General features: G+C 46.0%; 1 protein-coding gene across 1 annotated transcript in view; it reads left to right on the top strand.

Annotated features, from left to right (window-relative positions):
* The window catches only part of LOC311229324 (dihydropyrimidinase-related protein 5-like), a gene marked incomplete at both ends in the record, with an annotated part of 60,675 nt that overhangs the window by 21,642 nt on the left and 12,279 nt on the right, over positions 1-26,754 (top strand). Inside the window, 4 exons of the mRNA XM_084315401.1 lie at positions 6,357-6,513; positions 6,930-7,071; positions 9,432-9,574; positions 18,791-18,998. Coding sequence (XP_084171527.1) covers positions 6,357-6,513; positions 6,930-7,071; positions 9,432-9,574; positions 18,791-18,998 — 650 coding nt within the window. The remainder of the gene's footprint in view (positions 1-6,356; positions 6,514-6,929; positions 7,072-9,431; positions 9,575-18,790; positions 18,999-26,754) is intronic.

The raw sequence follows: 26,754 nt of genomic DNA, 5'->3' as shown, positions 1-26,754 counted from the left end.
ATTCCGCGGAGAGTAGACCCGCTAGACCTACTCTTCACCACCGGTTCTCCATTCCCGCCTCCGTCGTGCGCCTCGGTGCTGGGCTGTTGCCACTCTCGTGGTTGCCGACCCAGCCCGGGAGACTGCCGGTGGATAGTTTTCCTCACCGAAGAGCCGAGGGTTCGGTGCCGTCGCTCCGGCGATGGCCTGATCTCGACTCTGGTTCCTCTGGTTCTGGGGAATCGCCCGTTGATGAACGGGGGATTGTTTTGGAGCCGGAGGATTTGCGACGCAAACTTTTCGCGTCTGCTCGCTCGCGTCGCAAGATGGTGGCGTGCAGACGCGAACGGCCTGGGTTTGGGGAGCTGCTGGAGACCAGCGAAGATGCGTCCGGCTCGGGATTTCCGATGGAGACTGAGGACTTCATGGACGAGGCGGACGGATTTTTGTATGAGGGCCCCGTGGAGGAGAGTATCCCTCCTCAGGAGACCCCGGAGGGGGGGGAAATGGCTCCATGGGGCGCCCTGTTCGAGGATGTCGAGGAACCACCTTGGCCTCATCGGCAGGATGCCCTACTGTCGGCCGCATCGGATTGTGGCTCCTTGACCAGTCGCAGCCTGCTGTATGTGAGGGATGCGGGGTCGGTGGAGGAAGGTTCGCAGGGGGAACTGCGGGCCTTGTTTCCCGAGCTCATGGCGGTAGCCGCCGCCGCAAACGGTGTGCCGCTGCCGCTGCCATTGCCTGCACCTGTCCCTGATGACCTCATAGGCCATCTCTGGCAGCGTTCCCCAGTGAGAGGGGTGGACGTTGTCTACCCATTTTTCCCATCGATGGGGGCCTATGTTCGTCGGGGTCAGGCGGTGTCCAACATCATGGGACTAACTCCCGCCTACATACCAGTTACGCGGGTGTCGGGGTTAGTCAAAGGTATGGGGGAGGGCGTGCCTCGGCTTGACAGTCCGATGGCCGCGCTCCTCTGTCCGGATATGGTGTGGGAACCCCTATGCAAGCCGGTCCTCCAGGGGAAATCGGCTAGGCGATTGGCTTATTGGGGTGACCAGTCATTCATCGCTGGTACACAATCGCTGGCTGCGGCGTCTAACATTGCCCACCTGGCTAGATTTGTATCGGGGATAATGACGGGCGGCACGGATCTGAACGAGGTGAAATGCGATCAGATCACCCAGGCTGCGGGAGCTGTCCTGCACCTTTCCCAGGTGCTGGCCATAGCCATGGGGAAAGTGCGCGCCCTGGCCACCCTGGGCCAGCGTCACCTTTGGCTGGAGCAGGCCCGTGTGCCAGAGAAGAAGAGAGCTCCTCTTCTGACGGCCGCCCTCTCCGACGCTGGCCTGTTCGGGAAGGCCCTGCAGTTGATGACCTCAACATGCAGAGAGATGGCAGAGGAGAGATCCATCCTCCAACCCCATTTTCCGCCTCCCGTCCTTGCCGGTGGAGGCAGAAGGCTTCCGCGACGTCGAGCTGTCTCCGTCGCCGCTACCACTGCCTCCGCCGCCGCTGCTGGCCCTGCCAAGAGGGCCAGGGGACGAAACGGCGCTTCTGCCACCGCCGGCCCATCCCAGACCGGAGGAGACGGTAGGGAACGTCGTGTCCAGCAGACTGTAACCTACCGTCCCTCCGGGGCTCCCCGGGGTGGCAAGACTCGAGCGGCGCGAGGTGGCAGACGCCGTTAGGAGTGACTTTTTCCCCTCTGTGTCCCCTCTCCTACACCCTTCCCGGCCCCTCTATGATTTTGTGCCTTAACATTATTTAGTTATTTAATAAAAAAAGTTCCCCGACATAAGGGGGACTGTGTTTTGGCCGAACAAACTGTGTGTTTCTTCAAACAAATCATATGGTGGGGTTGTGTATATATGAATCTGCCCTGTTTTACGTTGTGGGGTGAGTTGTGTTGTGTTACGAGGTTAAGCAAGGTCTGCAACGTACACTCGGTAATAGGTTCTATTTGGCTTGATGCTCCACATGCAGTTAGAACTGGTGTTATTCCATTGCTTTAACTAAGTATATGTGTTTTCACAATGCTGTGTTGTTTAGTTGCAGTAATACTCGTACGCACACTTTTCACGGCCTAGCCGTTTACTCTCGTTCAGCGTTTTTTCCTATGTATGACATAGGCAACGGGTATAGGATTCACGCACAGGCGACTTGTGTTTTGTTGTAAAACCTTTTACATTTCTTGTAGGTAGCAGGCATTGTATTAGCTTCGCTATGCTTTGCTTTCTACCGGAGGTTTTTCAAGATGGCTACGGTTGTTTTTCTGTGTGTAGGGATAAAGGGTGTGTTTTTGGGAGGGGGTGTCGAATAAACCCCTCCTTTCCCACTTGATTGGTGTCATGTACAGAGGTCTATTGACCATACAAGATAGCAATCTGGGCAGGTGTTACATGAGCAAAAAACAACCCCCTCAGTAGAAAATTTTCCTCAAAACAGTCCCGGGTAGGCAGATAGTAAACAAAGACGTTTCCAGATGGTAAATTGTATTTATTAAGTGTGGGGCTTCCAACCCACGGCCTGTTCCCCAAAGGGGAAAAGGGGATGTTAGTAGGGGATTTCAACCCTAGATCACACAAAGGGAAAAAGGTAAGGGGAGGACAAACACGGTACACATACAGACAAACAGCAACAGTAGGAATATCTATATGCTACCTGGTAGCAACGCTAGCAGAGACACCTACCAGGTAGCAGTGTGAACAGAAGGAACACACAGTCCCATATAATTATGGAGACAAGGCCAATATAATACAACAGGGAAAAATAGAGCATAGTTCCACCACAGTGGCAACCACAGGCAACCTCCAACCCCGTGATCACCGGCAAGTGACACAAATAGGCCCCCCCGAGATGTGTGTGTGCCGCCAGGTATTTGACTACCCATCCCTCTTGAGCTGATTGCCAATCAGCTGTCATTCATTAGCAATCAGCACTCTTCAGTAGGGATGGGCAGCACCTGACAGGGAGAGAAGAGACAGCATTAGCTCTCATGTTTACACACACACACACATCATATACAAAACAACACATTAAATATACTAACCTGATGTTCAGAAGGTGTCATAAATACAGTAATAATGGTAAGGACCAACCCACGTACCCAAGGTACGTCACAATTGGTTTAGGGGATTTTTGATCTTTTCTGCTGAGCCAGTCAGGGCCAAGCCAGTGCTTGACGGGGGGGGGGGGGGGGGGGGGTATTCTACCGACTCCTGTTACATGACAGGATCCGGTAGGTTTTTCCCCGCCCGTTGTAGCGTTGTTGCTATGGCGACGTCTTCCATGAGCTGGTGTCTTAAAGATGTCGAGGTTGGGCGCAGGGCTCACAGGCCTGCTGCGCCCGGTTTATGTGTCAAACTTGAGTCTATTGGTCACGTGTCTCACAGTTTACATATCTTTTTTCTTGACCATAGTCTCATGTGGGAAGGTGTTTCTGGGAGGGTCTGGTCTTACACTCTGATTAAAAGGAGTGACTGGATTAAAATCATGTGAAAAACAGGGTTTTTACTCCCAGCTGTGCAGTTGGGTCATACGGGTGATGCCTTTTCTTTATTTTTATAAAGAGTTGAATGTGTCTTGATGGATTGGAAATGAGGGTCCCTGATGGAAACAAGACTAACGTCTTTCTCAGGTCTGCCTCCCCTTATCCTATTGTGTGTATTGCCGTACTGGGTTGTACCCTTTTCTGCAGTCTCTTGGGTAAATTTTTTCATTCATTCATTCATGGAGTTGATTGCATCTCGCCCCTCTTGTCGTTTCCCTGGGCGTCTTGGGGATTCAATATGGTGGTCTAAACGGCCTATTGTTGATGTGGGTATGTCCGAACGCACACATAGTGCTAGCTCAGGATGTGCTTTTGGGCCATTGGCTGACTAGCGCGCCTTGATTGCTTGGGTGAAACAGCGTTTTTATGGAGCAATTGGGATGGGGGTTTTTCCTCTTCCGACACCCTGTGTGGTTGTCGATGGGTTCCCGTTCATGTCAGGGGATGGTGACGGAATGGGTCTGGACATATGGGGAAGGGTCTCACGCCCTAGGGGTGGGCCACCGGGCGCGGTTCATACCGACACGTCTGGGTGGCGCCTTTCTTTTTTATGTTGGGATCAACACGCATATCTGCCCCTTCTCCTGGGGTTGGCAGGTCGGCGTGGTTAGGGCACGGGACTGGTTCTGGTCGCGCTGGTCCAGATCAGTTGCACCCGTTGTCCGCTGGGGATGCAGATCTGCTGTTCTGGTACCCTGAGGGACTTGGGATTTTTTCGGGGGAAAAATACTAGGTCGGTCCGGGTGTCACAGGGTTGAGCGTTATGGGACCCTTGTTAGGTGCGTTGTATTCTGCACTGTCGTAATGGCTTACGGCCGTGCCGACCTGTACGCGTCCGATCTCGTCGGATCTCGACCGCTGTGCGGGTTGGTCTTGGTTGGTACTTGGTTGGGTGACCTCCTGGGAATACCGAGTGCGGGGTGCTGGGGCTGGTCTTCCATTTTTACGCTCTTCTCTTGCGATTGGCGCTGAGGGGCCTGTTGGGGTGGTTTTAACCTCCTCGGGGGACCCTGTGCCCCCCGTATCACCGGGCCCGGTCCGGGGTAATGCTCGTTGACCCGTAGGCCCGGGATAGCCCTGTTGGAAACCGGAAACCGGTCTGGTGTGTTTTGGGGTTTCTTTCCTGAGGGGTTATGGGACCAACCATTGCATGGGGTAATGCCTGGGTGGTTGGTTCTCTGGTGTGTTGCTGCAGTGTCAACTCCCGGTTCTCCGGTTGAGGGTGCCCCTGCACGTTCATGACGTCTGCCGATCGTATGGGCTTTTTCTGTGGGCAGCTGTCAGGGGCCAAGTGGTCTAAGGATCCCACTTCTGACATGCTGTTTAAAAGCTTGGTTATGCGACAACGCCAGCATACGCCCCTTCCGCCGGGGCGGCTGTTTTCAGCTGTCCTTTCTGGCGCCTGCCTCGTCCGCAGTTTCCAGGCTTGGGTTGACAGCCTGTTGCCTGGTCTTTTTCCCCAGTGCACTGCCTGCTTCCGTTGGTTAACTCTTGTGTGTTATGACCATGCTGTCTGCCTGTTGCAGGGCCTGTGTTCCAGGCGGTGTGCTGTCGGGGAGGACAGGGCCCGCTCGGCTGAGGGGCCTTTGTCCGAATACGCTGGCGATGTGGGGGGCGGGGTCACTAGGTGCCCACCTGGTGGGGTCTTGATGCTGGCATCATGGCCTTCTCCGGGCCCCCATTCCAGGGAGTCCAGTCCTTTTGGTGGGTCTGGGTCTTCCTTCGCGCTCCGCTGCTACGGCCTTGCCACGGGGTTGGGTTTGCCCTTGATCCCGTGATTCTGGGGGCAGTGACGAGGTTGTTTCCTACGTTCGTTCCCGGGTGGCATGCGGGTTGTGCGTGGGTGTAGTCGTGGGGTCAAGCCACGGTCTGCTCACCCTGTGCGTTGGGTTGCTTGAGTGCCTCTTCGCACGGTCGGGTCCGTCGCCCTCCCGTGAAGCCCCTAATAGGGGGGATGCCCTCCATTAGGGGGGGTCGGGGGGGCTCGGCCCTCCCTGTTCTGATGGTTGTGGGGGGCTGTCAGCGGGGTGTATTTGTCAGCCAGCGGCTCCGCTTGGCCTCCCTTTGTGCAGTAGTGATGCCAAGCAGAGCCCCTAACGGAACAGAACGTTAGGTTATGGCTATAACCAAGTTCTGTTAGTTAGGGGTGACGCTTGGCATCAGACGGCCGCTGCAGCCCGTGACCTCACCTTGTGGTGAAAGCTTGGGTAGGAGGAGAGCAGGTGACCACACACCTGCTTATGAAGGTAAGCTGATGAGGGGTGTGGTCAGACTAATACTGGTATTAAAGGTATATTTGTGGAATTTTATTCAGTACGCGTGCACGTACGCGAGGGAGTGCAGTAGTGATGCCAAGCGTCACCCCTAACTAACAGAACTTGGTTATAGCCATAACCTAACGTTAACGATAGTCTTCAGCGTGATTCATATCTGTGTGTTTTGTCCTAAAGTTGTAGTTTATGAACAAGCACCATCTAATAACTGTTTATTCCTTGAGTTGTTTTCCCCCAAAAGGGGGCGTGGTGTGACCTAAATAGAGGCGTGGCGATCAAACTTCAGTGTTGATTGATGTATTGCCAGTCTGATGTATAAGGACAGGGATGATGATGAGGATGATGATGATGAGGATAATAAGGCTGATGATAATGATGATGATGACGTTGAGTATGATGATGATGAATGTAATAATTCACAGTCTTGGAAGAATGTATTACATTTTAATATTGTGCTTTTCCCTCTCCCCTGTTCCTCTTCCTTTCCTCTCCCCTCCTCCCTCCCTCCCTCCCTCCCTCCTTAAACTCCCCCTCATCCTCTCACCATCCAGGTAAGGTGGTCCATGCTGAGACCACAGTGGCCCACGCTGTGCTGAATGGGATGCAGTATTACCACCAGGACTGGGTTCACGCTGCCGCTCACGTCATCGCCCCGCCCCTCCGCCTCGACGTCACCACACCCAACTACCTCATGGGCCTGCTGGGCAAGTATGTGTGCATAGTGCTACACACCGAAATACAGATTATGATAGCAATCTAGCTAAATAACATGAGGGTTTCTTAAGGGGAAGTACAGTATACTGAAAATGAAGGACGACTTGTCCAAAGCGACAGTTGAACACGTCGCCACATACAGATTTGTGTTCATAATCCATTTGGCTTTGACTTCACTGAAACCCCTCTCCGGTGAAATGTGAAAATATGGCACAGAGGGTAGTCAACCGGAAGAGGTAAAGGAACTGTTTGACCTCGGTTGGCAATTCAAGAATTGTGTGTTATTTTAGACCAATCGGAGAGTTTGACCTGTTCGGAGAGCGAGTTTTGTTAGCATGCTACCTGCCTCTTGCGGCCGCGTGTGTCGTCATGCACCTGACACGGAGTGACGGTGTTCGTCCTGTTTCCAGCGACACCCTGAGCGTGGTGGCGTCCGAGCACCGTCCTTTCAGCACCAAGCAGAGGGCTCTGGGCAGGGAGGACTTCACCAAGATCCCCCACGGAGTGGCAGGGGTGCAGGACAGGATGAGCATAATCTGGGAGAGAGGAGTGGTAGGTAGTACACACACACACACACACACACACACACACACACACACACACACACACACACACACACACACACACACACACACACACACACACACACACACACACACACACACACACACACACACACACACACACACACACACACACACACACACACACACACACACACACACACACACACACACAAACACACAGCAGCAGCAGTAGTTGGGGGTTAAGTGCGTTGCTCAAGGGCACTTCAATGGGTGTTGAGGGAGCCCTTATGAAAAAGGGTAGAATTGGACAATACGAAATTGGGATGGGAGAAAAATAGAAAAATGGGAGAAAAAAGTAGATCAAAAAACTTAAAGGGGAATGCCACCCATTTTAGGAATTCACGTGTGCTTTTCCTGTGCCCCAGGACAGTTCAGTCAGTATTTGTGAACACGCACCACTCTCTACTAAAGCTAGAAATCAGAGCAAGAACCCTCCAGAATCCTTTAATCTGTGATGTCACTGGGATGTCAAATCTGAGGCTGCTCCATAGATCCAAATTAGGTTTTAATTCTGGCTCAGACCTTCTAGCAATGTTAGAATTGAATATAATTGTTTTCAGCAGTGGCGGCTCGCCACTAGGGGTGCAAGGGCGCCGACCCACCTGCTGGCCAGCTGCTGTTAAATCAGAGAAGAAGACAATAAAACTTTTTCGTTTTTGTGTTTTATAGCCCTATAAATAATATAAACATGTTTAAAATGAATAATATTTACTCATTTTAAGTATGTTTGTATTTCCAATGCACAATATAACGTTATTATCTAAATTAAAAAAACATCGTTTTCATGAGCAGGAAGTGACGTTTTTTTTTTTTTTTTCGTATTTCTCGCCCGGGCTAGAAGCGATAGCGCTCTGAGTGCGCGTCACAGTTTGATCGCTGTCTCCGTCACAGCCAATCAGTGCATACGGCGTTGTGCGTTGAAATATGACTATTATGTTGGAATCCGAGCGCGATTTGAAGCGGTCTAGGCAGCAGCGTGAACTTCCGTGAAGAATTTCCATAGCCGCATTTTCGTGGAGACGCTCTCTGATTGGCCGACGCGATGCCAGTTTTTTTCCATAGCCGCATTTCTCGGGTTGGCTTAGAGAGAGAATGCAACACAGCAACAGCAGTTCAGTCGACTCGTCAACAACAACAGCAACTACACTGAGCTTAGGCACTCTTTCAAAGTTGGTTAAGGTTAGAGTTTGTCTTAGAGCATGGCGATAGAATGCCAGGTAGTTTGCAGGCTGTTCGAGGCGGAAATGGACAAAGACACAGCTCTTCACTCACACAGCTTGTTGGCTAACAACAAGCTATATGGATGCGGACAATGGATGGACATCAACACAGGCTGGATGGACAATGCCATGGAGTGGAATGGATATACTTTATCAACAAGCCAACAACAAGGTAGATTAGCGATCTTAACTCTAGTTTAATACATGATACGTTGTCTACTGATGCCGCATAACGTTGTAACGTTACAGCTACTGCTAGCTGTTAGCTCCGTCATCTTAGCTGGCCACTTTTATAATTACTTCATGGAAACGGAGTAACGTTAACGTTTAAACGTTATGTCGAGGTCATACAATACTACAGTCGACATAAGGTTAACGTTACCCCGTTTCCATGAAGTGTTTAAATAGCAGCAATCTTGTTGAAAATGTAACTTTACTAAAATGCTCTCTCTCTCTCTCGCTCTCGCTCTCGCTCTCTCTCTCTCTCTCTAATTTCGCCGCATGTGGGACATAACCACTCAGACAATGAATGGTAACTTGTTTAAAATAACGAGCTTTACAAATGTGTTTATTATTGAATGGATCTGACATCATCTGAGAGAGAGAGAGAGCGAGAGAGAGAGAGAGAGAGAGAGCGAGAGAGAGAGAGAGAGAGAGCTGTGCGTGTTTGTGTTGGGCTTTTTTTACCAAACATTTGCAAAATGTTTGGTATAGCGCCCCTAGTGGCGAAGTACCCAGCGGCCGCCACTGGTTTTCAGAAAGTCCCTTTCATTGTCTATGGAGCAGACATAGATTTTACATCCCAGTTTGGAGGGTTCAGAGAGGGTTCTTTCTCTGATCTCTAGCTTTAGGAGAGAGTGGTGCGTGTTCACAAATACTGACTGAACTGTCCTGGGGCACAGGAAGAACATATGTGAATTCTAAAAAATGGGTGGCATTCCCCTTTAACCCTAACATGAATAAATTGGCCAAACCCATAGGGTCCTGTGGGTTTAATTTGGGCATAAGTCCTAAAACAATACTCACACTCAAGGGAACACAAGATACAGTAAATATAATATACATCCGGTGTACATTTTTTTGATTGGATAATCAATTCATGCAGGTGGCGGGAAAGATGGACGAGAACCGCTTTGTGGCAGTGACAAGCTCAAACGCAGCAAAGATCTACAACCTCTACCCACGCAAGGGCCGCATCATCCCTGGAGCCGACGCCGATGTGGTGGTCTGGGACCCGGACACGACCAGGTACACCGTAGTACACACTGAAACATCAGACGCCCATATGGAAAAGGTGTATACAAAGTAAATGTTACTAGATTTTTTAAGTAAGACTTTAAGTAAAATGTACATATGGCAGTAAGTTCACATAATGCTATACAATACAATTTAGAGAATGTGCTATATGTGGCTGGGTAATCTATAATGGTATAAAAAAAAAACATCATGACATGAGTGATGTAATGACACTTATAAAGCTTATAAAGCTTTATGAGGGTAGTAATTATATGTTTCTTATTAAACTTTCTGAAGGCAGAACTTAGAGCTATATTTCTTATAAAACTTTATGAGGGTAGTAATTACCTGTTAAACTTTCGGAAAACTTTTTCAGAAAATGTTCAGAAAATGTGCCTAAAAGTACATACCCAAGTAAATTAAGAATTGCTCTACAACTACAAGGTCCATTAGCATGTTCTTGGTATCTAGGGACATCTATGGACCTCATGGAATGTATTCCCAGTGTCAGATATATTGTGTGTGTGAGATATAAACACAACATTCCAGTCATTGCTTGTAAGAATCTTTTATTTTCATCCTTTGTCAGTGCCTGGTGTGATCTGGGTAGTGTAGTTTTATGAAATGTATTCATCTATCTCCTCTTTCTTTGGACTACAACGATTTCATGAGTGCTTCCTGTTCTCACGTCTAAATCATCTGTTTTCGGGTGCAATGCGCAGAGATAAAAAAAAATCTCATAACATTTTACTTAGTTTAACACTTAGAATCATTGCTAAACAAACATAGTGCTGAAAATATACACTTTGACTGCTGTTTTGATAGGGTTATGGTCTTTACTCTTGGCTACATTTGAAAAAGAAACACAACATCACTTAATATGGACTGTATTGATCTATTTGTCCAACATTAAATAAATCTCGGCCCGATACAGGGCCAATCGGGGCTTAACAGGTTAAACTATGTTTCTTATAAAACATTCTGAAGGCAGAACTATATTTCTTATACAACTTTATGAGGGTAGTAATTATATGTGTCTTATCAAGATTCAAGATTCAAGAGTTTTATTCATCACATATACATACAGTGTTGCGTTGCTGATTTCAAAGCTAGTTGCACTGTGTTTTAATGACGCCACGTGCACGCGCGCTCCCGGGCATGCACATACATGTTCGCTCGCATAAGCACAGACTAAAGACAGTGCCTAATTGCCTCTACGGAGTTTTGTGTGAATGTATCTGAGAATGTATTTGAACACACCTGACGACCGGCGCTATTGTTGTTTAAAGTAGCCAGGTGGGTACTTAGTGAGTTGGCGCATCAGTCGAGTGCAGCACATTCCTGTGTGCACGCGAGTGCACATCCGCGCATGCTTCTGCTCACAGAGCCAGTTGCACAGCGTGCAACCCCGTCCCATGAGCAACGCACCTCTGCATACATACCAGGGCATACAGTGAAATGTGGTTGGCCATGCCCGCTTCGATTGTGCAATAAAACAATATAAAACGCTCTGAAGGCAGAACTATATTTCTTAGACAACTTTCTGAAGGCAGAACTATATTTCTTAGAAAACTTTATCAGGGTAGTAATTATATGTGTCTTATAAAATGCTAAACTACATGTCTTTTAATTTAAAAAAAGTATGCAAGAATGGTTAGATTGATAGATATTATTACACCAAAACTCATTGAGGTATATGAACTGTAAATTAATAGTACAAACTATTACTAGAGATTGACATGCTAGTAGTCAGGATATTCCTCTACATAATATAAAATACTGGATGTGAATATATTGATGCATGTAGGAAATATAGACCTATGAACAACTAAAATAAGCAGAAATGTAAAAAGTTAATATCTATGCTGAATGTTGTAATTTACTTTGTAGCAACTCTGCCATGGATTGTCATAGAAACACTAGTGAGGGCTTGTTGGGAAGGTGTGGTTGTGATGAATCAGACAACGTCACTTGTGTAGATGTACCATGCATAGAGTTACATCACTAAATGTATGAACTGTCCCAAACCAAAGAAAATGAAACATTGACACATATCAGCGCCAATCTAACACCACCCAGTATCTGGGGTGAGAAGAATACTAATACATTTAACTCAAGTAAAGGTAATGCTACTACAGAGAAGATTCACTAACCTGCACACATTGATTACCTCACTGTGCAACAGGTGCACAGACACCCCTGCTTCCAGGTCTAATTAGCTTGACCCAGAGCAAGTGTGGCTTGCTTTGTAGCAACTCTGCCAAGGATTGTCATAGAAACACTAGTCAGGGCTTGTTGGGAAGGTGTGTCTGTGATAAATCAGACAATGGCACTTGTGTACCATGCATAGTCATGGAGTTACATCAATACATGTATGAGGTGTCCCAAACCAAAGAAAATGAAACATTGACAAATATCAGCACCCAGTCAATTTCAACTAAAGGAAAAGTAATACTATAGAGAAATGCCACTTGTTCCCGTCTTGCTTTGCCTATTGGACCTTCTGTGTGCTGAAAGAATTTGACATGCACCAATCACCTACCAGCACTACGCCCTTTACCTGTTATAACAGGAAACACCAGCAATCACTCTGCCCCACTCCTTTAACACATTAGTTTGCACCAAACATGGCGACTTCAAGATAATGAAGAGCAATGCAGAGATTATTCAGGGCCTGTAGATGTGCTTCCCGTCCTGCTGTCCTGAATCCCGTCAATCTCCATCTCTGCTGCCTGGTGTGCTGAGGTGATCCCCGTGCCTCGAGAGCCTTGGACTCAGATGAATGCAGCTGCTGCGCTGTCTTGTTCAGGGACGAGAAGGTAGCGAGGCACTCCCACATCGTACACCAGGGGATCTGGAGCAGCTGCCCAGTCTCCTCCAATGGACGACAGTGGCACTGACCTCCGGTGCCTTGGCCCCTGTTACCATCCAGGAGGAGCAAGACCACATCGCTCACTCGCAAGCTCTGTGGCTTCCTCTGCCGCTGCTGCGCAGCCAATGGGACAGCTGTGAGCTGACTTCCCAGAGCTGATCAGGGCTACAAGAAGCTGCACCAGCAGATTGCTGCCCTGGCTGCAGCTCAGAGCGCAGCAGTTTATTGCCAACAATATAGCAATTAGGATCTCTGAGGAACTGGAGATATTGGCCAAGACTTCAGCCGCAATTCTCCTCCCCACCGAAATGCTGGCAGTTGCCACTGGCAGTCATGCCGCGGTCCATGAGGACACAGTGTCACATTTGACTGTCGGAGACCACCCTGACTGATGAATAGAAGACCAGGCTCCTCACCAGTCCCCTCTCGTGTCTTTTTTGGCCCTACTTCAATGAGGCGATGGCTGTCTTCCATGCAGCAGAGGCTGCCTAGCCACTTTCAACACAGACCAGCTGAGTCTCACACCAACAGGGCTTCATCCGAGAGAAGAAACCACTCTCACAGAGTAGCCCACCCGCCTGCCCCTGGCCCCGATGGTTCCTCGACTGCTGCGTCCCTCACCAGTGCTCCGAACCAAATGCATTACATTTTCGTGAAAGAGCAATATTCCATGAAACTCACAAACACAAACTAACTCGTCACTAACCCAGCAGTGAGTGAGTGAGTGAGTGAGTGAGTGAATGAGTGAGTGAATTAATGAATGTGTGAGCAAGTGGGTTAGTGACGTTGCCGGTCATAGAGGTGCTTCACATTCTGGTTCTGTGTCACTCAGAGGAAGGGACGAGATGGCACATCAGACAGTTGACAAAATCTGCTGGGCTTTGCAATCATGGAAAAAAGAGCTGACCCCCTTTGAGGTCATCAAAACCATTCATAGCGTTCAATCTCCTTCCTGTATATGTTGGATAGTGGCTCAGATTCAGATTCAGATTCCTTTATTGAGCCATTTGTGTAAAACACATTGGGGAGGGCATTGATCAGCCTGGCGGCTGAGGGGAAGAAGCTCAGTCTGTGTCGAGCTTTCACAGCCTTTGGGATCCTCAGCCTTCTCCCAGAGGGGAGCAGGGTGAAGAGGCTGTGACCGGGGTGGGATGGGTCGGCCATGATCTTCCTCGCCCTCTTCAGCGCCCTGGAGTCGTGCAGGGACCTGAGGGAGGGCAGGGGACAGCCGATCACCCTCTCCGCGGAGCGAATCACCCGCTGCAGCTTGGCAAGATCTTTTGCCGCTGCAGCGGGGAACCAGGAGATGATGGAGTGGGTGAGGATGGACTCAATGATGGCCGTGTAGAATTGGGCCATCATGGTCCTCGGCTCATGTTGCAGAAATGATTGCTTATCTCCATTCACTACAGCAGAAACTGTCCTTCTCCACTGTGAAGGTATATGCTGTAGCCATCTCTGCTTGTCAAAAGGCCTTAGATGACAAGCCATTATTCAGCCACCCTCTTTTAAAGAGCTTCCTTCAGGGAGCAAGTCAATAAAGCCCATTATGTGCACCTTATCGCCACAATGGGATTTAGCCTTGGTGTCACAGAGTCTAAACTAGGAACTTTTCAAACGACTGGACCAGACTTCCTTACAATGGCTTTCTATCAAGACCACTCTACTTTTGGCTCTCATCCTAAATGTGCCAAGCGTGTCAGCGAGCCGTCTGCTCTGTCAGTCCACCAGCTGTCTAACCATCAATGGAGACTGCAGTGGTGCCACACTAAGACTTAACACAACCTTTGTCCTTCTTTTCATTCTACAGACATGAGCGCTTTTTACCCTCCTGCCCAGGCGGGTGGGAGTGAGAAAGACCCCCACCCGTTGTGTGCGGCGCACGTGCTCTGGTGATTCGGCTGGTGGGGGAGCACTCTCACTGACTGTTTGAGGGAATTTCCGTTGCCTACACTAAAGCGGGATTCACACATAATAGAGACAGTCAAAAAACATAATTCACACTTTACACTGATTTAAATGCACTACTAGTAGTAGTAAGAACTCAACATCAATATATCATTGTACATTGAATGTCCATACCTTGGCAGGATTACAGCAGAAACATGATGAGACCAATGTGAATGAAAGATAATATTGTGTCAGCCCATGTTACCCCACTGGTTAGGGACCTGCACTTGCTCCCCATCGTCGCACGAATCCACTTCAAGGTCCTCTTTAACTACACACCCTCAAGACCCCTCTACTCTACATCTTCTGGCCGCCTCAGACCTACTCCTATCCGAGCTCCGGGAGGGTCATCAAAGAGAAGCCGCCTGTTCTCTGTCCTTGCTCCACAATGGTGGAACGAACTTCCCACCACAATCCGACCAATCTTTCGCTGTTGACTAAAGACACACTTCTTCAATCAATATCTGAAATGAAGAAAAAACTACACAAAAAAACACTAACCTTCTTACTGTCCTCTACTATCATGCTCTCTTCCTAATATACTAACATGTCTCAACACTGCAGCACTCAAGTTTCAACACTTTGATGAACATTGTTACTCAGATCGATGATAGATTTGTGCCTTTCCTGCTGACTTGTCGTACAGAACTTGTACAGTAAGTCACTTTGGATAAAAGCCGATGACTAAATGTAAATGTAATGTGTGCCACAGGGTTGGAATCACTGGAACGGCATTACAGAGCAAAGGAAGCCTTTCCAAACAAAACTTGCTTCACCAACAAAAATAACTACAATTCACAATTAGAAAGGGATGTTTACCCTCTCCAAGCTTCTTTCAAATAAATCCCAGTCGGGAAGCTGCTGGAACAAACTGCTAAACTGCTGGGAGGACTGTACATTGGAGCTGGGGGGGGGGGGGGGGGAGGTTGGGTAGGAGGGGTGGGTGGGGGACACTGTACAACTGTACAAGCAAAACTGTACATTGGAATATTGACAAGACCATACTTGGTAATTTACTGTACATTGGAGGGGGTTGTGTTAGGACATTTACAGGGGCCAGTTTCGAATTGCAGTCTCCCGTAGGTGTTTTTTGAGTGTTTTTGAAAGTGGGTAGTGATTCACATTCCTTTACAGCTTTGGGTAGGGCGTTCCACATTGATGTGGCATAATTGCGAAACGTGTTTAGTCCCTTGTTTGAGCCGAATCTGGGTTTAACATGATTTGTGGAGCTCCCTCTGGTGTTGTGATCGTGGTATTCACTGACCTTTGGGAAGTATTTTGACATGTACATGGGTACCTTGGTCATGTGGTGTATCTTGTAGACCAGGCCTATTGCAAGTTGCTGTACTCTGTCGTCTACTCTAAGCCATCCTAGGTTGTCAAAGTGGGCAGGGGTGAGGTGGGTTCTAGGAGTAAGGTCAAGCAGTAGTCTGACCAGTTTGTTTTGAGATGTTTGTAATTTTGTTTTTAGCGCCTTTGAGGTGCTTTGGTACCATGAGGTGCAAGCATAGTCGTAGTACCCTTGAATGAGTGCTCCTGCCAGAGTCTTCAGGGTATTCTTGTTTACCAGTGAGGAGATCCGGTACAAGAATCGAGTTCGTTGGTTGACTTTTTTTTATTACATTGGATGCCATTTTGTCACAGGAAAGATTTGCCTCTAGGATGGAACCCAGGTAGGTAATATCTTCTTTCCTTGTGACAATATTGTCACCCACTGTAACTGAGAAGCCGTCGGTCTTGCTGAGTTTGTTATTTGAACCGAAGAGAATGGACTCTGTTTTGCCCATGTGTAATGATAGTTTGTTATCAGCGAGCCATATGCAGATTTTGCCTAGTTCTGAGCTGAGGGTTTTTTCAACCTGTAACTTGTTCTTGTCAGAGACCAGCAGGGCTGAGTCATCCGCAAACAGGAACAAGTTGCAGTCACAAGCTGACGACATGTCATTTGCATAAATTAGGAACAGTAGCGGACCTAGTATGCTTCCTTGTGGAACACCACAGCTTACTGTGAGAGGGGGGGATAGGGTACCGTTTACCTCCACCATCTGCTCTCTCCCCTCCAGGTAGGATTGCATCCAGCTCACTGATAGACTATCAAAACCAATTGCTTTTAGCTTGTCAATCAGAATGGTGTGATTGACAGTGTCGAAGGCCTTTTGTAGGTCCAGCATGACCATGCCGCAGTATTTGCCCACGTCCACCTCTTGTTTGATGTGGTCGTTTAAATAGAGAAGGCATGTGTCAGTGGAGTGGGATGTTCTGAAGCCAGATTGGAATTCGTAGATTCGATTTTTTTCCGCAAGGTATTTTTTGACCTGTTCGTATAAAAATGTTTCCATGACTTTCGAGATGGAGGTAAGGATAGAAACAGGGCGGTAGTTGCCTGGGTCTAATTTACTGCCTTTTTTGTGCAGGGGTGTTACTCTCGCAATTTTGAAGTCCTTTGGGACGTGTCCCTGTTTTATGGAGAGGTTTATTATGTATGTGATGACTGGGGTGATGGCGGCTGCTGAGTCTCTGAGGAATTTGGAGGGGATGTTGTCATGGCCAGTGGCCTTGTTAGGTTGGAGGGCGCTCAGCTTTGTGGACCCCTAGGTTCTTGTAGTATGCTACTATGTGTTCTACCCCATAATGCCCTGAGTGGGAGGGTAGTTTGTTTACCAGTGTTGTGGCTATGTTTGTGAAGAAACTGTTTAAGTAATTGGCTACATCCAGCTTGTCTGTGATGAGCGTGTTGTCCGTCTTTATGTTTATGTTTGAGAATCTGGTTTTAAGTTTTATACTGCAGCCTAGTTGGTTATTGAGTAATTTCCAAAGTTCACGTGGTTTGTTTTTGTTTTCCTCGGTTTTGTCATTGATGATTTTTTTTTTTGCTGTTTTGATCATGGAGTTTACGTCATTTCTTAGTCTGTTTCTTTCCAGTTTGAGTTCAGTCACGTGGGCTTGGAGTTCACTGCTCGTGCTTATGGTAAGCTTTGACTGACTTTTACGAAACTCAGAGCATTTTTTGTCTCTGGTTTTCATAGCGGTCAGTATTTCAGTGTGCATCCACGGCTCAGCGCGATTTTTTACCCTGGTGGTTCTTAGGGGGGCCATGTTGTTTAGTATCGTTGAAAATTTGGTTTTGAAGCCAAGCCATGTTTCTTCAACCAGTGTTGAAGATGTCGGTGATAGTAGTGTTGCAGACTAATAGTTGGTAAGCATGCACTCATGTGTGTAGCTAGTGAAACACAGATGAGTGCATGCAATAGCAACTGAACATTTTGAAAAATTAAAGATAGAGCTGATAGCGATAGCAACTGAACATTTTGAAAGATTAAAGATAGAGCTGATAGCGAATCTATTTGAGGCACAGGGGTGGCGCAAAGAGGGTCGCGTCCTCCCCGTTTTAATCACGGGACATTCAACACTCCGGTCATCGCTCCGAGACAGCCGGAGACAGGGAGATAGGGGGCGGCGCAGAGAGGGTTGCAACCTCCCCGACATCATCGCGGGACGTCCAGCACTCCGGTCACCACTACGAGACCGCCGGAGACAGGAGGGCACGCAGAGAGGGTCGCATAGTCGCATAGAGGGTCGCACTAATATTTAAAATTCTGTAACAATGATTTGGCCAAAAAGAAACTAAAGTGCATGTCAATATTTCAGGTGTTCTATTGCAATTTTAACCTAATAAAATTCTATCTTAATGTTTCCATATATGAAATGTATCAATATATTAAGTACATTAAGTAATGCGACCAGTACTTTTACTCAAGTGACTTTTCTCTGCAGTTTCATTGCTTGGGTTGGATTTGTCAATATTCTTCTCACCACTGATAATGTTTCATTTTCTTTAGTTTTGGACACCTCATACATTTAGTGATATAACTCCATGTCTGCATGCTACATCTATAGTGACATTCTGATTCATCAACAACCACACCTTTCCAACAAGCCCCTATTGGTGTTTCTATGACAATTCGAGTTGCTACAAAGTAAATGACAACATTCAGCATAGATATGAACCTTTTTTATTACATGGCGTTTTAACATTCGCTGAAATGCTTGATTGTGATTGGTCAATAGCCCCCGACAGCGGTGAATTATTTTTCGATAACCACCGGTGATTATTGTTTTTCGCAGCTGGAGTAATCAAGCCCACTGACACACACTGTTTCAGCTGCTCAGCATATGCACAGCTGCATTCAGTCATCAGTGCAAGCTGCCGGCGATGACAGCGGGAGCGACAGAACAGAACTGCGTCTGCATTTGATCTCGTAAAATGAATTAGGTATATTGTTAGTAAGTTAGCCATGTAATAAGCGGGATAATGTATAGCCTATACTTGGTCATTGTAGCAAAATAATTGACCTTCACTGACGTTTAAAACACCTCGGCGCTGCGCCTCGGTATTTTTTTTGCAGGACAATCTCATTGGCCACTCAGGTGCAAGGTGGAGACTTTAACCTGTACGAGGGTATGCGTTGCCACGGCGTTCCCCTGGTGACCATCAGCCGTGGCCGTCTGGTGTGCGAGAATGGAGTGTTCATGTGTGCTGAGGGCTCTGGGAAGTTCTACCCTCTCCGCACCTTCCCCGACTACCTCTACAAGAAGATGGTCCAGAGAGAGAAGGTAGGTCAACACAGTACCTCCCTTTTCTATTGATTTCTTTGTTGTGCTCGCTCTCTCTCTCTCTCTCTCTCTCTCTCTCTCTCTCTCTCTCTCTCTCTCTCTTTCTCACTCTCTCTCTCTCTCTCTCTCTCTCTCTCTCTCTCTCTCTCTCTCTCTCTCTCTCTCTCTCTCTCTCTCTCTCTCTCTCTCTCTCTCTCTCTCTCTCTCCCTCTCTCCCCCCTCTGTTTCACTCATGCCCAGAGATGGTGTAGTGGTTAAGACCCCTGCATCTGGACCCACACATACCCCCAGAATCAAATCCCACTGGAACCTTCTCTTCTGTGTCTACCCTTCTCAGCCTTCATACTGTCTAAAAAAAAAGAAAAACAAGGACATGCAGTGTCATAGATGCAAAGTGAACTCATCTTGCACGGAGTGCAATGCCTGGGAGCTGCCACTTGGGGCAGAGTGGCTAACCACAAGTGAATGAGGCTCCTCACCAGTCCCCTCTCATGTCTTTTTGGGCCCGCTTCAATGAGGCGATGGCTGTTTTCCATACAGCAGAGGCTGCCTAGCCACTTTCAACACAGACCAGCTGAGTCTCACCCCTCCTCTCACACCAACAGGGCTTCATCCGAGAGAATAAACCACTCTCACAGAGTAGCCCACCCGCCTGCCCCTGGCCCCGATGGTTCCTCGACTGCTGTGTCCCTCACCAGTGCTCCGAACCAAATGCATTACATTTTCTTGAAAGAGCAATATTCCATTGAAACTCACAAACACAAGTCCCGCCATCTGTACCAATGTCACTAACCCGTCACTAACGTCACTAACCCAGCCTTCATACTGTATCAAAAAAGATAAAGAAAACAAGGACATGCAGAGTCATAAATGCTGAGGGAACTCATCTTACACAAGGTGCAATGCTTGGGAGTTGCCACTAGGGGACAGAGCGGCTAACCGTGAGTGAGTGAGTGAGTGAGTGAGTGAGTGAGTGAGTGAGTGAGTGAGTGAGTGAGTGAGTGAGTGAGTGAGTGAGTGAGTGAGTGAGTGAGTGAGTGAGTGAGTGAATTAATGTGTGAGCAAGTGGGTTAGTGACGTTGCTGGTCAAAGGGGTGCTTCACATCTAAAAGTACAAATTCAATTCAGTTCAGTTCAGTTACTTTATTATCCCAGGTGGGAAACTTGACTTACAGCCAGGGGCACAAGATAAAAGAAACAACACAAGTGCAAACAATTAACCTGGGCCCTATTCCCCGTACCTGGCTAACTGAGTTAGCCGGATAATTTTCAGCATAGCTTGACTTAGTAAGCCAGACATTTCCGTTCCCCGAAGTTGGATTTTCTAAATCGCCATGGTAACAGATCAGAAAGTTTGAACCTGCTCCGCAGGGTTAAGTTCAGTTAGCTGGATGAACCATGGCCACACCCTCGCAAAGAAGTGCCAGCTCGCTTCCTGAAATAATTACCACAGTGTAGATCTGCATTATACCATTCTAAATTATGTTTTTGTGCTTCGTTTTCCTAGAGGGGGATTTTGAAATGTAAAATAATAGACCTAAATGCTGATAATAAATCATATTCAGCCTATAGATTTACTTTGTCCTAAATTAAATAATGCACGTCATATACGGCGCTCGGAGTCGCGATACACACTGCATGTGGTTATTTTAATAACGGCGCATTGCAAATGTGAATCCCGCAGGGATATTTTTAATGAATGAAACCTATCGGCCGTTTGGCTCTGATTAGTTTCATATATTCTCCGCTGTAGATTTGCTTAACGGAGCGCCCGGATTGTGTTTCATTCAAGCATAAAATTGAAGTGTCTATGCGTGGATTGTGGTCTTTGTGGATTATGAATTACGAGGAATCTGAGGATTGTTGAATTGTATCATCACTCACACGTTATTGTGATATTGTAACTGGGATTAAAATGTCTGATGAGATGCGCTGTTTGACGGATTTGAGCAATTGAATGAGCCGTTGACGTCACATTAATGCATTTGAGAAAATGCATTTATCTGTTCAAGCACTGTTATCTGATGATGAACATGCGTCACTGGTATAAACCAAAGGTTAATCAATTCAATGCATATGGATTATGTCCGAAACAGATTAAAACCTGATTAATAGTGAAACTGTATAGCCGGCTCCAAGCCTCTCTGTTACCTAAACCGAGCGCATACAGTTCAGATATCCTTATAAGCATCTATTAATTCTTATCAATTAGATACTCTTTGGGCTTGTTTGTATCTACTTATTCTGAAAGAGTTTAACTAATTATTTTCGCTAGCAATAGATCTCATTCGATTATTCATTGCATTAAGCCTACTGCATCAGGCACATTTAAAGAAATATAATCTGATTGATTGGGGTAATGAGGGATTTAACATTAGCCTGTAGATTATGCATTTAACTTGTCGGCGAGGCTATTGAGCCGTATGTATTGTACCCATTCTGCAATATGTTAATAAAGTTTTAAATCAATCAATCAATCAATGCCGTTAGAAAATCAGGATTTCTGCGATCGACACCTGCTGTCTTTTCAGCTGAGGCAGCCGCGCGCACTTATCCTGAGCATCAAGTCTGGTTCGAATTAACGAGACTGAATCCACCTTCGAGGAACAGGGAAAGCGCGGATTCAAACATCAGGTTAATTGAATCTGGATAATGGGACTTTTGATCGACTTAGTTGAACCAGGTACGGGGAATAGGGCCCTGGACATACAATACGCAGAACACAACAACACAACAAAGCAATATCTAAGGTGTTGGATTACATGTGCAAATTGACAGGGAACAAAGGAGATTTTACTCCTATTCCATTATAGACATGGGCCCTCATTTATCAACAATGCTTAGAAAGTGTTCTATTTTCGTTCTTCAGCACAGAATTTAGAATGTCTCTACGCACATAAAAATCGGGATATATCACACATGCGTACACAGGTCGTACGCACACCTGCAAGTACTCCGTGTTGATAAATGCCACTTGTTCTATGCTCCGAGCTCGTGCACGATTTTAAGTATTTGCATATAGAACCGCCCGTAATTAACCATATACGGTAATGAAACACCCCCATGAAATGTGGAAAAATGGACTAAACCGAGCGAACGCGTGGGAGAAATACGCGATAGGCTGACAGACGTGTACACGGTGATGTCGGAAACAGTCAATATGATATCTATTAACTTCCTAAAGACCATTGCTGCCTGGGCAGCGCAAACACTAATAAAGACCGTTAACCACTGTTTGGCGTTGGTGTCATTAATAATAACCATGCTGGAATATGAATGCCCTTTTTCGTTTCGTTCTTTTAAAGTTCGATTACCCAGGGATTAAAGTTCTCCGTCAGTTTGATTCCAAATCGCGACGGATTTTCCGTAAATTTTCTACCTGCATGGTTTAATATGATTTGTAGAGGCATACAATCTATTTTAATGTCGGTATTAGGTATAGCCTATATAAATTATATATGCATAGCCTACATTATGCAACAGTAATTTGCGCATAACACAGCATGGCACAGACATGTCACACGGAGCCCCGCGCCTGCATACAGTAAACTAACTTGATCGTTAATATAACTGTATTTTGTATCTTTACACTTATGCAAACATTAAATAATATAGGCTATAGGCCGTCGTTTTGCCTTAATAGCCTATATTCTCAAATGGCATTTAATGGCTATCCGCTGTGGGCTATCTCCTCGCTGACGGACCAGTATACCTTTATATCATATCATATTCCTATGTCTCCAATGAATCGTGGGGCTCTGGGGAATAAAGGTTGGGAACCCCTGCTATAGCCTATCCTAGGCTATTTTATTTACAGTAGTCTATTTATGATTTGTTTCCATAGCCGGTCTCAGTTATGCTGTGGCTGAGATGGGTCGGGATTAATGAAGCTGATAGGAGACTGCTTCTCGGATATACGAATTAAAGCCACGATTGAAAATAATGTACTTCCTTCTTGACAATAGCATATACTATAACAATAATACGAGAGTACAAGAACAATGAATCTCACTGCCATGTAGCCTATGCCATGTATAGCCTGCCTGTGATCAATAAAACGCAATTTTTTTTTTTTATATATATATTTTCTTTATTATTTTTTAAACATACACATAAACATAAACATAACAACATAAAATTAGATATACAAGCATTAATTAACAGTACACCTCCAATTAAATCACCATTTGAATAAATGTATTATACGAGAAATATACCTAATACTTGCTATCTAATACCCTACACACATATGCTCTCGCTCGCTCCCCCCCCCCCCCCCCCCGGACCCCCACTTGGATAATCCATCCATTATCATTCGCTCCTTACCAGGCACTACAATTCATATGCTAGCTTTTATTCTCTCCACCACTTCTAACCACATTGCAATTTTGGATTCACTGACACCTAAAATCCTTGCTGTAGATATTTCTAGATAAATCACATCGAGATATGTAAGAATCCAAACCTTCCTACAAATTTTTTCCGGTTGAAACCATTGTGATGCTATCAGCTTTTTAGCCGCTGTAATACCTGATAAAACTAATCTCTTTAGCTGTATAGGGACTGCAAACTCAAAAACATCATTCAACAGCAATACAGAGGGGTGTACAGGTATATCCAGAATTAAAATATTTGATAATTGCTGGGACACTTCTTTCCAGAATATCTTAACTGGTGGGCAATCCCAGTACATGTGCATAAATGTACCCTCATCCCCATTTGTACAGGAGCATCTGGAGTCTTGTTTAAGTGCCATTCTGTTCAATCTTATAGGAGTCAGGTATGTCCTATGAATATAGTTAAGATTTATTTGTTGATGGTCCGGGTTACGTGACGCAAGTAGAACGTTTGCCCAGGCTTCTTGCCAATCAAAATTTATTTCCAGGTCTGGTATATCCCTCCTCCAGACTGAGTCTAGGGGGAGGATTTCATACGAGGACGTTAGTAATTGATGATAAAAATCTGATACAAAACCTCTCGATGTCTCTCTTTCATAGAAGAATTTGTGGTATCTGTGGTGTTCAATTGGTATCCTTAATGGGACTCCATGAGCCTTCAAACATACCAATAACTGTGCGTAAAAATAATATGTGGATCTGGTGAGATTACATTTTTTATGTATTTCTTCATATCTACAAAAACCCTGTTTGTTGAAAACATCTCCTAATGTGTGTATGCCCTGCTTTTCCCATTTAGGGTATCTTATAGGTCGTTTTCCAATCAGGGGTGCATTGTTATTGAATATGGGAGTATGACTATGCCATTTATGTGGGTTAGAATATTTTTTTTGTGTTTCACGCCATATCCGGATCGCATGAGTAATAATGGGGCCAAATTTCAATTCGCATTGCTTAATTGATAATTTGGTGTATACTATGTCCTGCAGTCTATGTGGTGCTACTATATTTACTTCTAAATTTCTCCAGGATACTGATGCTTGGGAATCAAACCAGGTTGTCAGTGGTCTTAAAGTGTACGCCTTAAAATAGTGGTAAAAATCTGGAAATGCCATACCTCCATCGGCTTTGTTTCTCTGTGCGGTGGATCTTTTTATACGTGGTGGTTTGTTATTCCAAATAAATTTGTATGCGGTAGAGTGTAATTTTGGGGGTAACGGTAGCATTGAGCTAATGAAGTTGATTCTAGGTAGGACATCCATCTTAACTATTGATACCCATGCCTGAACTGAGTTTTTAAGTTTTGACCACCTGTCAAAGTCGTATTTGATCTTATTTTGTATTTTTATGTAATTGTACTTCACCGTTTGGCTTATAGTAGGGAATACTTCAACTCCCAAACATCTAAAGTGTTTAACCATTGGTATTTCTTCTGGAAGGAGTATATTTTTTGCAGGGGCATTAAGTGGAAGGAAAGCCGACTTTGGCCAATTTATCCTAAATCCCGATAGACTGCCAAATTCATCAATCAACTTGAGAAGATGAGGCATTGCGGTGTTAGGGTTTTGCATGAACAGTATTACGTCGTCCGCATATAAACAAATTTTATGTTGTGTGCCCTTGATTGCGATTGGTTCTATGAATTGGGATTGTCTTATATATTGTGCTAAAGGCTCTAATGATAAATCGAATAGTCCGGGACTAAGAGGGCAACCCTGTCTAGAGGAGCGTGATACCGGAAAGATTTCGGAGGTGATTATACCTGTTGTAATCATGGCCGATGGGTCTTTGTATAATACTTTAATCATATCAATGAATCCTTTTCCTAACCCCATCCTTTCTAATACTGCCCATAGATAAGACCATTCCAACCTATCAAAAGCTTTCATCGCATCCAGGGACAGCATCGCCTTATGTGTGGTGTCATCCTTGCTGGCATCTAGTACGTGTGGTAATCGTCTTATATTATCCGTGATCAAGCGGCCTCTTATGAAGCCAGTCTGGTCCGGATGAACTAAAGACGTCATATGCTTTTGGAGTCTGATGGCTAATACCTTAGAATACAGCTTGATATCGGTTCCGAGGAGGCTTAAGGGTCTGTAACTACCGCAATCGGTGGGGTCTTTGTCTTTTTTAAGGAGGACTGTTATGAGTGCAATATTGTCGTTCTTATGGAAGTTCCCCTCCTTGATTGAGTATAAAATCATATTAAGTAATAGGGGTCCAATTACGTCCCAACATGAGAGGTACATTTCTGGTGGGATACCGTCTCTTCCAGGAGCCCTACCACTTTGCATTTCAGATATGGCCTCCCTAAGTTAATCTAGTGTGATGGGTGTTTCTAACTGTTTAGCGTCATCCTCTGATAGTTTGGGGAGGTTAATTTGATTAAGATATGTATCCATTTTGTTTTGATCGAAGGTCGTTTCTGATTTATACAAGTTGGAGTAGAACTCTTTGAATGTCTCGTTGATTTTTTTAGGGTCTGTAACAAGTCCTTGTTGTGCTTTAATGGAATTTATATCTGCAAATTTTGTGTTGACTCTTAACCGCATAGCTAGTAGGTGACTTGGTTTAGAACCCTGAGAGTAGTGCTGTTGTCTTGTGCTACGTATTTGTACTTCAGATTGTTGTTTATAAATGGCGTTACTCTCTTTTTTTAGCACATTAATTTGAGTTTCCAGTCGAACCGAGTAGTTGTATTGTAATAAAACGCAAACTTGAATTCCATCATATTTATATGTTGTATCTGTCCACTATGTTTGTTACTTTGTTATTTCCCCCCCCCCCCCCTTGTAACGCTTGGGTTCTCTGGCCCGCCTGAGAACGTAAGGTTATGTATATAACCAAGTTCTGTGAGTTATGGTGCGCTCAGCACCAGTTGCACTGTACTTCACTTCGTGCACGAGCACTGAATAAAAAATTCCACCATGTACCTTTACATCCCAACATTCGTCTGGCCACACCCCCATCCGCTTACCTTCATAAGCAGGAGTGTGGTCACCTACTCGCCTCCTTCCCAAACTTTCACCATAAGGCGAGATCAAGGGCCGCAGCGGCGTCCTGGTGCTGAGCGCACCATAACTCACAGAACTTGGTTATATACATAACCTTACGTTCTGTTTCATTATGGCTTCGCTCAGCACCAGTTGCACAACAGGAGCTGAGCGGGAGCCATAGCCCGACAAATGTACCCCGCTGAGGCCCCCCACAACCATCAGACCGGGGAGGACCGAGCCCCCCGACCCTCCCTAATGGAGGATACCCCCCCTATTGGAGGCTTACGGGAGGGAGACGGATCCGACTGTGCGAAGAGGAACTCAAGCAACTCAACGCACAGGGTGAGCAGACCGTGGCTT

This window comes from Notolepis coatsorum, assembly GCF_963971535.1.
Source record: "Notolepis coatsorum genome assembly, chromosome: 5".
Taxonomy (NCBI): domain Eukaryota; kingdom Metazoa; phylum Chordata; class Actinopteri; order Aulopiformes; family Paralepididae; genus Notolepis; species Notolepis coatsorum.
The sequence above is the reverse complement of the archived record's forward strand: the minus strand, read 5'-3'. Positions and strand labels throughout refer to the sequence as shown.